At 31.0% G+C, this 13,006-nt stretch overlaps 1 protein-coding gene across 5 annotated transcripts in view; it reads right to left on the reverse strand.

The window, feature by feature from the left end:
* Window positions 1-6,737: 6,737 nt before the first annotated feature.
* Window positions 6,738-13,006, reverse strand: part of ScsbetaG (Succinyl-coenzyme A synthetase beta subunit, GDP-forming) — a 42,134-nt gene continuing 35,865 nt past the window's right edge. For all 5 annotated transcript variants that reach the window (XM_087160491.1, XM_087160490.1, XM_087160489.1 and 2 more), the window contains one exon: window positions 6,738-7,846. In XM_087160491.1, coding sequence (XP_087016617.1) covers window positions 7,737-7,846 — 110 coding nt within the window. In that variant the 3' untranslated portion in view covers window positions 6,738-7,736. The remainder of the gene's footprint in view (window positions 7,847-13,006) is intronic.

Here is a 13,006-nt window from a genome sequence, read left to right on the forward strand (position 1 = left end):
CTGCTTTCATGATTTGTATAAGGATTGGCTTGAATCGATTGAGGATATTTAAAAAAAGCAAACTCTTGTTGTAAAAATATTGACATCGCTCAAGTGGGAAAAGCAGCATTGAAAGTTCACATGAAGGGCATGTTTCACTAATTTAATTAATCATTTGAGATATTTATTTTGTTTTAAATATTCATCATAAAAAAATGTTTGCTACAAAAGCTCAAATAATATTTTAACTAAAAGGCATGATTTTTGGTCTTACCATCTAAAAAGGTTTGAGAAATAATAAGATTGGTTAAGTTTCAGTATAAAATATTAAAATTTAGAGGTAGCTCAAGCAGCTTGGATTTTAATGTATGTAAAGCAAGTGATTAATGATAACATGCCAGGGGTCTGTCCAGGCCGAATTTACTACCGTTTAGCGGTACCTTCACAAATTCAATTTTAGGAAAAACGGTAGTTTCACAAAATACTTTTTCTTAAAATTTTATTTTTTTGTCCTTAAGAAACGATAAATCTATAATTTTGTGCTGATTTTTTAATATAATTTTTCACAAATTATGTCTAAATTTTCACAAAATAGATACCTTTCATAAAAACCTAAACAGACCCCTGCATGCAAACCAAATTTTAATATTTTCTTACTCAATACTGTTATAAATGGTTTATCACCTTCATGGAACTGGCATCAAAAAAGAAAAAAGACCTTGTTTCCTGGCTCGTAACCCCCAAACATCTCTGGCACCAGAGCACCCGTCCAGGAGGTGCACTCAACATTCGGTGCAACCGCGAGGACCAGACTGCACTTACCAGTGGCCACCTTAAATCCCTTTCTTTCGAGGGTAGTATTAAAATCTACCTAAACTGCCCCAGGTGCCACAACATGCAGACTTCTCCCCAACATATCCTGGACTGTCTTGGTCTGGACAAAAGGGACATTCTTAATAACCCACTTTTGGTGGCCAACTTCCTCCGGGTCATGAATTTCATGGACATTGTTTAGCCCTGCTAATTTTGGGGATAAGGAAGAAGATAAATGGTTTAAACTTAATAAAAAGTAAGTATATTATATCTATTGAAAATCAATGGACATGGGGTCGTTTACCGCTGTCTGGATATACTCGTCCATGCTCTTCAACCACTTGCATAAGGAATCTTAAATTTAGACTCATCATTCGGTAATAATTGAGCTTCCGAATAAGAGCAATACTACGTTCAGTAAAATTATCTATATTTTTCATGGATTTCACAAATTTGGAAGCTTGATGAAAATATTTTCTAACTATCCATACAATTGGACCAACATTAAGGAATTCACATGGAAGTTCCCTTCTATTAAACAATATAGGTGATCTTTTAGTCACAAAATCTTCAAGCTTTCTTTGTAAGATTTAAGTGCAATAGTAGTTCGTTTTTGAGGATTATTTTGACTTCTTTCATAACCTTCAACATAAGTGGTTTCATAAAAACAGGCAAATATAGCTTATATTATAAGATCTGACATGTATCAAAGATGCTTTTATCAGTTTCTGAGATGAAGCTTTGGAAATGCTGGTATTTACAGGGTTGCCACAGGAGACTAAAATGCAACTATTTTCGGCATGAGGCAACTATGACAACTCTTTTTGCCTGAAAAAGGAGACTTTTCTGTACTCCTAGCGATGTTTTTTTTAAAGCATAAATTGGGTGGAAAATCTGCACCCCACAAGATAGTTTCTGAACTTTTTTTTTCTTAAAAAATTTTGAATTGCAAATTTGAGTCTACTTTTTAATTTGTTCAATCTGCACTATTTCATTTCTCGATCGCCTTTTAAATGATTATTGCTACGAAATTCTGCATGATTTTTTTTAAAAAAAAAACAATTTTTAATACGATATTAGTGTAAATTTCGAATTTGAGAAATCACTTCTTGTCATATATATATTAACATTTACATAAAAATTATCATATTTGCCACTAACTTGACTGAATGGATCATAGTATGACAATGAGGTCATTAACGAAATTTTAGTCATATTTTTGTTCTTATTTAGACAACTATTTTCCTAGTTTTAGTCTACTAAAAGCAACTATTTTAATAATTTTTTTCTGTGGCAACCCTGTATTTATAGCTGATTAATCTAGATTTTAAGCAGCTCATTATAAGGTGCATTATATAACTACGAGTTGTCTAAGCCTTGACATATATTCGAGCTACAAATATGCTTATGTTCAGTAAACCCTCTACCCTCTTATTTTATAGTGAGCTTGAATTTGGATTTAAACATCCATATTTTCATACTGCATTTAACTCTGGCTACCTTGTATCAATATCCAATACAACAATAACTCCCTTTATTATGTTTCGTGGTCCCGATGAACTTGCACATGAATTAAAGTCATGCTCCTCTCAATATTACGATATTTTCTGATGCAACAAACCCCTGTAAATCGTTCCCCCCCCCCAAATTTTAACCTTATTTTCTCCATTTATTATTGGTTTTCAAATGTAAAAAATCTTATTTTATCCTTTTTTGACAAGAGAAGACTCACTGCTGACCACCTCCAAAACTTGTCTCCTTTATCTCTTAAGAAGTCACAGATTCTTATCTGATTTCATTTCCTTCATGCTAAAAGCTGATTACGTGTCACAAATGACCACAACATAGCTTCCAACTTATTAAAAACAAAAATAGGAACACAAAGCACGATAAGCCAATCAGGGGAAATAATGACTGGCTTATCGTGCTTTGTGTTCCTATCAGGGGAAATAAGGACAAAAAGTCAGTGTGCGGGTGGGTGACCACTTGGATCAGCCTGCGTAGGGACCGAGGGTGTGCGGTATGGGTCCTCGTTAAACTGTTCTACCGTAAAATGCTTGACTTCGCGTGCAGGTCGCCGGGCTACCGAAGCCGGGGGTGCCATCCCCTCTGCAGAGGATCAAAATTGTGATGGCATATGTCTTCGGATCATCCTCAGGGATGTTTCCCAGACCGTCGCCAATAGCCCATTGTGCAGCTCTAGTGCGACGTAAATGAACAACAACAGCAATGACACAAAGAGTAAAACAGAATATCAAAAATCATAATATCAGTAGTTAAATATCAATTTATAAACCATACACGTTTCATATAACATAATTTTTGAGTTAACAGTTTTAATTAAATTACTTATTAATGAAGAATATCACAACTTTATAGTAACTAATTAAAAAAAGCTTACTTCTTACAAGAATAGCGATATTGGATTCTAAAAATCGCGCGAATAGGTATCGCTATATTGGATTTTAAAATCAAGAAAATACAAATTGCTATATTGAGTTTTTAAATCGCGTAAATTTTAAATAAGCTAAATACCAAAATCGATGATTGATATTAAAATCGTGTGAATAGGAATCGCGATATTAGCAGATTCTGACGGAGTTCCTAATATTTAAAATGGCGAAAATCAGTCAAATCAAATTGGCGTAAGAATCATAAATGTTTCGCTAGCGTGATTTAGCTAAAGTTTCAAAATTTCGTCGGATTATATATTTTTGGTTCACGGAAGTCTGCTAACCAATGGTCTTGAGTTACGCGGAAAAATCACATGACCTGCTTTCAGACCTTTCCTGGGTTTAAAGAAAATTGGCATAAGAAGTGAAAAGGTGCTAGAATATCGAAAAATCGGAACATTTTGATCTAAAATCGTGTTTTCGGAAGAAAGCTAAAAATTCGGAACAAATACAATTTCATCGGAACAGTTGGCAACTATGCCACAAGCATCACATTAACACCCAAAAGAGAATTTTTTCTGTTAAGGGTGGTTGGGGCACCATTTACAAACGAAAATCATTTTCATGCTTTGGACTCAATGCATACTTTGATGGTTGACTCGACAGTCAAAAAAATGAATAAAAAAAAAATATCAGATTCTTTTCAATAAAATATGTTTTCAGGTATGTTTACGATCGCATTTTCTGAATTTATTTCAAATGTTTTTCATACTTAACCATAATTAACACTCTGCAATTTAATTTTTTGCATAATATATAAATACATTTATACACTGGTGTGCAAAACTTAAGCAACAAGTGGTTTTTCGGCCACAGCTCCAAAACAAAGTATTAGATAGCCATGAAATTGCAGTATAGTATAATATGCACGTAATTCTGTAGAAAGATTATTTGTATGCAAATTTTAGAAATAAAACGTCGTAGGTGATGTAAGTGTACGTAAACCTTGTGGGTCGGCGGGAGCAGGTCAAAGTTGTGATAAAAGGATGAAGAGCACAGTAGTTAAAGACATTCGCTGCAAGTGCAAGTGATTTGTTTCGCGAAACATGTCTTCAAGAAATCATTTAAACGACTTTACTCGAGGAAGAATGATTGGGAAGCTTGAGGAGGGGCGTAGTGTGACCAGTGTCGCCGAAGAGTTCGGGGTCAACAAAAGTGTTGTTTCTCGCGCTTGGAATGCCTTTAAAACTACTGGTACAGCTGTTCGGAAGGTTGGTGGGGGCCATCCAAGGAAAACAACACCAAGAGATGATCGTTACATTGTCCTCCAGGCGAAAAGAAACAGTTTTCAGTCAGCGAGCGCCATATCTCAGCAACTGTGCACAGCCACAGGACGACAAGTATCAAGATTTACAGTGGCCAGACGCCTCCACAAAGGTGGCTTATTTGCTAGACGTCCTGAACGCTGCATACCTTTAAAAGTTAGCCATCGGCGGCACCGTTTGAAGTGGGGCAGAGAACACGAAACCTGGACACCTCATCAATGGAGTCTCGTCCTCTTCACATATGAGAGTCGTTTCAGTGCTACAAGCGATTCTCAACGTCAGTTGATCTGGGGAGAGGTTGGAGCTCGATTTCATCCAAATAACATCGCGGAAAGAGATCGTTACGGTGGTCCTGGAGTTGTCGTCTGGGGTGGCATTATGTTGAACGGGCGGACTGAGCTTCAGATCTTCGACCGATGTTCTGTAACTGGAGACCGCTACTACAATGAGGTAATCCTACCCCATGTGCGCGTCTGTTCCGAGGGGCCATTGGACCAGACTTCATTTTTATGGATGACAATGCCCGGCCAAACCGTACTGCTAATGTTCAAGAGCTACTGGAAAGTGAAGATATCACACGAATGGATTGGCCAGCTTACTCTCCAGATCTAAATCCCATAGAGCATGTGTGGGATGCATTAGGGAGACGTCTTGCGACACGACAGTATACTCCTGGTAACACCCATCAGCTGAAAGATGCGTTAAAGGAGGAATGGAGACGTTTACCCTAAGAACTCCTGGATAAGCTACTGCTTAGCATGGAGAGACAATGCCAAGCAACAATTACAGTAAGGGGAGGGCATATCCCATACTAGGGAACATCTGCCAGTTGTACTTACGCTTCTTCAGGCAATCATGTGTAACGCCACTATATGTCAAATAAAGCCTCTTTTTGTTCCATACCCTACTTTAAGCTTTATATTCATTTCTGCGCCATTATTCTTTTACCATCGTTTAAGTACAAAATAATGTACATCATATTCAAATTTCATGTCAATCGGATGATTTCTTGTATAGTTATGACAAAAAACGCACCTGTTGCTTAAGTTTTGCACACCAGTGTAGTTAGTACATATACAACATTAAAATAAATCTTTTCGTGTCTCTAAAGTATGTAGGCCCTCGATGTAATATATTAATTTGGACCCAAAATATTGTTGTTGCGAGGTTTTACTGTATAAAGAACAGCCTCTGGTGCCAAAAATCTTACACTTTGTGGAATCCAAAGAAATGCAATAACTAATTGAAGAAATTCCTCATAATTACTTCTTGGTTAAATGTTCAAGTGCCTATAATAAAATTCTAGCTTTTAATATCAGATATAAAATCTGCAACTGTTTCATCCATTCTAGTTAGGTTTAAAAAGATTCAAGAGTTGTGAAAACATTTAGAAACATCAAGGGCTGATTCCAAACTTAACACTCAGTGGAATACATAGAATTATAAATTCACCCTACTTAAGACTTCACACAACTATTTTTGTAAGTTATAATATGAGACAAGAATACTATGAAGAGACATTTGGGAATTACAAGTATTTTTTTTATTTTAACTTATATATTTCGATTTAATTAATAAGGAATGAACAATTGCTGATAATGCGAGGAAATAACTGTATTCAAAGTTTTGTGAAGTGTGTGTATGAATTCAAAAATATTTTATAAAAATATCTTATTGAAATTCATAAAGTAGGGTAAACAACCTCTCTGAATGAAGGTCTACATTTCCAGGTATGTTGATGGCAATTAATCGCAAAAATTTCCAATTTATTTGAGATTAAAAACTTAACACAATGTAGCAAAGGACTGATTTTTAGCATTTGCTGCCATTGCGCTTTAATCTGTGATATTTTTTATTCTTTACTTCTTGTTAAAATAGTATATCAAGCTAATATATTTTACATATTTATGAAAGAAAAAATTAAATTTGAAATGCTTTCTTGTGGTAAAATAATTATCACACTGAAAAATATATTGAAAATTATTGTGGAAGGATCCAAGTCCTGAATTTACTTCCAAATTATTATTTTATGTATTGAGATTTATAATCATAAGATAGGAAAATCAAAATGGCATTTCAGTTGAGCATCTTTAATACCGTGTACTTTCTGTCACTGTAAAATGGTGAAATTACATATTTGAAGCTCTTTTTTTTAAAAAAAGACAGATTTTCTTAGTATTTTTATGACACTAATGTCCTAAAAACCGTAGAATTGCTCAGAAACTACTTTATGCAAATAAAACACTTTATTAGAAATATTTTTATTAATTACAAAAGGCTAAAATCTCAAATATAAAAATATACTTTTGAACAACTTGCAACATTTTAATCAGTTCGAAATTGGTTGATTATTATTTATGATATGCAAAATATAAAATTTAAAAAAAAATTGAATGAACCGAAACATTCATTAACTATTTTTAATAACATTTCTACACATAAGCCAATAAAACAAACAGAAATTTCTATTTTCATTAAAGAAATTTAAATACTAGATCAATGTTGTAAAGATTGTAACAAAAAATTTGATAAATGACTAGGTGAGTTCTGTATGTTTCAAGAATAATTTTATTGATGGTGATACTTATAATTCTGTCTCTGTTAAAATCCATTCAAATTTTTATTAGTAGGATAGCGTTTTGATGTTAGACTAATTTAAATAACTTTTACAATACACAATGCAATTGAATAAAATGCAGAGCTTGGAATGACAACTAAAAATAAGTACATATTCGTTGGGAACAGAATTTCATGAAACTAAAATGAACAAATAAATCATCTAACTTGTACAAAGTAATCAAATTTCTGCAATTAATTACTATAAGTTTATTTGAAACCTGAACTATTTTGTGAGAATTCATTGAAAAATAATTAAGACAAATTTTATAATTATTTTTTAAATATAATAAACTCTTCAGTAGTGCAACAATTAACATTCATTTAAATGATTTACTCACTTCAATATAGAATATTATGTTCAAAAATTATACTCAATATAAGTACTAATAAAATACTTGATTACTTTCTTTTTAGTCTATACCAAAAATATATTTAATTGCACTTTAACATGATTACTGTGGGCATATTTTTCATTTCTTAAAATACAGGTTTTGAAAAAAACATACTGTATCTTATAGGAATGCTCATAACCTATTCTCATAACAAATGAAGCTCATTCACAGTCCCTGAAGAAACAAATCTGGCAGTTTTTGGCTTGAAAAACGAGTTAGTTAAGACTAGCCACAGCTTTCTTGGCAGCGTCATCTAAATCTGATGCAGTTATGATTGGCAATCCACTGTTAGCTAAAATACTTTTAGCTTCACCCACATTAGTGCCTTCAAATACAACAAATAAAGAATCAATTGATATTATGTAATGATAACATAAAACATTTTAAAATTTTGCCAAAATAAATATACATCAATGAAGCATTTATTTCAGAATTCTGATCAAAACTAGGCATACTTTAAAAAATAATTTTTTAGTTTTCTATTCTGTTTATTCAGCTTAGACACAAAGTGCAAAAAAAATCAGAGTTACTTTTGTTTAAATAATCTAAATGGTAGCAGGGGGTAAATAATTGGTGCTAATTATTAATTAAACACACACATATCTATATATTTTTTTTACATATTTGGATGACCCTCAAAAAGAGTTTACAAAAAATTGGATCAGAAATTAAGGTTGTAGGAAGCTATATATATTAAAAGTATTACCATAGCAGGAAGATTAATTTAAGATCATGTGATCCACAAGAGAGAAATACTTAGTGTTTCCTTGATGCTAAGCAACCAAATTGAGACAGTAAAAAAGGAATGAAATAAAAACAAGCCTTTTAATTCATCCTTTTGTGTTAGCTCAGGAAGGTTTTTTTTTCTTTTTTTTGTTAATAGAAAAATATCTCTAGGCAAAATTTTTTTTGGCTGATTTCCGCCCAAAAAGCAAAGATTGTTTTTGTTTTCATCTCCTTTGATAATAAAATTTGAATCGATTAATAAATTATTTATTACTTTCCAAGATTTTAGAGTTTGAATCAATGTGGGAGTTATGAGTCTTTATTTGAATAAAGAATAATTTAAAATAGAATCCTGATGTTTCTATACATTCTGAAACGGATTTTTGTAAATTCGTCATAAAATGACACTCAACATTTTCTTCAGTTACGATCAGTTATCACCAAATATTGCTACTATAACTTATTTGTTTAATTCAGTTTTGTTTTATTACAAACTTACCTTATGATTCTTACTACCGCTACATACACATATCTGATACAATAGTCTCCTTTTAAACAGTTTGTAAGGTTCTTAAGAAACTATAATGTTGGTAGCAAAACTAAGAAGATAAATGTATTTAATTATGTTTATATTCACTACAACATTCAATAATAGATTTCCATAACTCCAAATCTGGTTACGAAATCTTAATTATGAAGTTAAAGATAACTTAATACAGATTGGATGCCACAATTGTCTTACTGTTTTGAGAACCGCTTGAATTCTGTTAAAAAAATATCATCAGGGATGAGATTAGCCAAAAGGCAAAAAAGCTGAATTTCCACGATTGTAAATTTTACGCAAGCGCAACGCTTTAATAATAAATTCCAGACAGTTTAAGGTAATAACTAATGTGTCATACTAATGTGTAATTGACATACAATTGTGTACTAATCTATTGTTATATAAATGATTACATTGATACTTAACATTTAGTAAAAATAAAAATTACCAATTGAAAAAATAAAGCTGGAAATTATATTTTTCCTCAGTTCACATACGAGACAATTATTACTTGAAAAACTACCTGGTTTAGCAAATTAAAACTACTGAGAATATACATTAATATTTCATTTCTTTTAATAAATACTGTTATGTGATTTATTAAAAATATATCAGTAATATTACTTTTTAAATTATATTGGAAAAAAAAACTTTAACAATGGACCGAATCATTATGTTCATATTATAGTCTAATCTAACTAGAGCCCTTTGAAGCATATCAATAACAGTGAAGTAGAAATATATAGTAACTCCTTAACATACAGAAATTGCTATTTTAGTTTGAAAAATTACATGACAATCAGCAACTGTTTAGATAATTGTTTTATATTTGATAAGAATTTTGCATTTTATAGCATAAATAATAGCAATTATAAATAAAATTTTGATGAGTTAATTAACTCTTTTTGTAAAAAAAAAAAAAATTAAATTAAATCCCTTTCTAAGTGATTGCTTTCGTTTGCTATATCTTTTATGTTTGCTATATTTAGTCGTTAGTCCATCTTCAAACATCTTGTGACAAATCCTATTTTTTCTTCTTTGCAAGCACAGAATGTAAGTTTTGAATATATTCCCTTCCAGTTTCTCTGATGTTGTAACACTTACATATACTAATAATCGTCGTTAGAAAAACAGTCACCTTTATAGTAACTAATTTTAAAAAAATTTACTTCTTACTAGAATCGCGATAGTTGATTTCAAAATTGCGTGAATATGGATAACAATTATGGATTTTGAAATCACATGAATATGAAACTAGATATACGATTTTGAAAATGAGGAAATACAAACTGGGATATAGAATTTTTAAAATGCGTAAATACAAATCACGATTCATAATTTTTAGATCGCGTAAATACCAATCATGATGCGTAATTTTTAGATTGCATAAATAAGAATTATGATGCATAATTTTTGGAATTCGTAAATGCGAATCCCAATGCCTTATTTTAAAATCACGTATAAATACGAAAACCAATGTTTGATATTATAAACCGCATGAACAAATCAAGACATTAATTTTAAACTTGCGTGAATACGAATCGCTATATAGGTTTTTAAAAAGGCGTAAATACGAATCACAATATCGGATTTTTAAATCTCATAAATAAGAATCGCAACATACAATATTCAAATCGCGTGAATAAAAATTGCAACACGCAAATATGAAAAGCTATGTTTGATATTAAAATCGCGTGAATAAGAATCGAGATATTAGTAGATTCCAGGCTTGGGACCTCTAAAAGGCTTGTCAGAAGCAGTGTCGTTTGAACTACAAAAATCAGATCTATCTGGAGGGCGGGTAAAAAATTCGGAAAATCTTATCTGCTGCAAGTAAAAGGGGAGAAAATAGCTATAATAAGTAAAAATGAGAAAGGATTGCTAGCTATGTAGTTTGAATTTTCTCTTTCTCTTTGAAAATCAGTAAATTTTCTGAAAAAGCGGAATGCTTATAAAAAAAACTGAAATTTTTAGAAAAATCTGAATTTTTGATAAAAAAAACTGAAATTCAAGAGATAAAAGTGAAAAAAGCGGAAATCCGCTAAAAAGCGGAAAAATCTCATCCCTGTATCATCCAGATGTTTGCTTCTAAGAGTATAAGATTCTGATCAAGACCTAAATGTAACACTGTATACTTGATGGTAAAAATTTCATTGGCTTTAAAAAATATGAAGATAGCAATAAAAGTTAATATGTTTCAAGCACACAAAAATAAACGCTTTTTCTAAAGACTTGCCAGTTGTGAATGAAGAAAACAAAAGTGATTTGAAACAGAGAAAGTGAAGTTGCTAATGAAAAATAAAACTGGAAAAACTGCAATTCCTTAAAGCGAAATAGAGAATAAAATATTAAATTAAGACAAAAAAAAAAAAAAAAAAAAAAAAAACTAGAAAAACTACAGTGGCCTAGAGAGGCAAATTAGAGCAAAATGCATTTTCACATGTTATAGAAATGTTTAGGAACTCATGTCATTAACAAAGGAATCAGTATTCATATGAATAAAACACGATTATCGAGCATCAAGATCAACTGATGTGACAGAAGTGGTAAGAATTTTGGCATTATCGAATTGAATATATATCCAAGATTTTGCAGCAATGATGATTTATAGCATTCTTGAAAATGGACTTAACCCCTTAACGATCGGTTATTTTTCAAGAAAACGGTCATAAAAGTGCCTATTTTTTTATCCCTGAAAATTATATAAAAATATGTGTATGAACAATAAATATATTATAACCTATATAATATATATATATAACTTCACCCCATCATTTTCACGGGAGCGAGAAGGAAGGGGTAAACCATGGTGTTCCTTTAGGCTAAATTTTAAAACCTAGGTTGCACTGGCAAGATATTCATTCTCTGTTACTATGGTTTTTCTAAGTTTTATTTCCCACTTTTGTTTTCCTTTTTTTTGTTACAACCATACATTTTTAGTTTCAAATCACTTTTACTTTCCTCATTTACATCTGACGAGTTTTGGAAAATGGGCGCTTACATTGCCGATTTCAAGACACGCTAGACGTGAAGAACTCGTGTAATTAATTTTCCAGCACTCTAAACATGTTGACTTTTATTTACATCTTTATTTAAAGTTTTTATTTCTCTCCTTCAGCTCTTAGAGATTATACATTTAGCTTCATAAGAACTTCGTTTAAATGTAAGAGTGTGAAAAATAACTCTTAAATCAAATTTACAAAACAAAGAATCATACATTTTCATATACTTAGCTACCACCAGAAAAAAATTTCACAAACTGTGTAAAAATTCAGCAACCTTGCATTAGTAAATTCATTTCGTTTTAAACATTGACAGTTTAAAAATATGCTTTATAAAGAAAGATTTCAAATAAGACATTTAAATTTTAAACATTTACAACTGAGGTTTTTTAAACTTAATAAAATATCATTTTAATGTGCTATTTTTCCTTGGGAGAAAATCTGGTATATAGAATTATTTAAATAATAAACTATTTCTTATTTTGGTGTTACTTTGTCCACATGAAATATCTAAAACATTTAACCTTTTAGTTGCGGCTAGTCAGGTGAAAAATTTTTTATTGTGGTTACGGCGCATTTTTGCAGAAATTCTTTTGTTGTAATTTGTATGCCACATTTCTTGAAGGAAGAAGTTGCAGGGTTGTAGTGTGCATCGTTATGGGTGGATATTTTGGCATAGTTATGCATACGTTGGCATTCTTTAGTGATGTTTAACACATTATGAGAAAAAGTTAAAATATAACTTATAATTAATTTAATATAATAAAATGATATTTTCTCTTATGCAAAGCAAGCACTCATTTAAAATTTATTTAAGAATGAAACATGTATTTTATTGTATCAGAAAATTTTTTAATAAACTGTTACGAACGAAACTTTTATTTTTTTTCTAATAGGACACTTTTTTAAGTTTTATTCTCATCTTAAAAGTATTTATTATTATAAACACATTAATAATAATAAATAATTTTAAAAGGCAAATTTTTTAAACTTCTAACAATGAACGTTGTAACTGTTTTACATTTTTGAAGATTATTTTATCTGTTAAAAATATAGCAAATGTAGAGTCTCGTCTATTACATTTACGCAAAATTGAAATATAAACATTCTTTAAATTAAAAAATTTCCGAGTACCTTTTGCCTGCATTTCATAATGCATAAATTTTACACACGTATATTCAATAGAAATTCATTAAGATTTCACGAGAATATT

The sequence above is a fragment of the Parasteatoda tepidariorum genome, chromosome 4, assembly GCF_982258835.1.
Source record: "Parasteatoda tepidariorum strain Cologne lab strain chromosome 4, Ptep-v5.0, whole genome shotgun sequence".
NCBI classification, from domain to species: domain Eukaryota; kingdom Metazoa; phylum Arthropoda; class Arachnida; order Araneae; family Theridiidae; genus Parasteatoda; species Parasteatoda tepidariorum.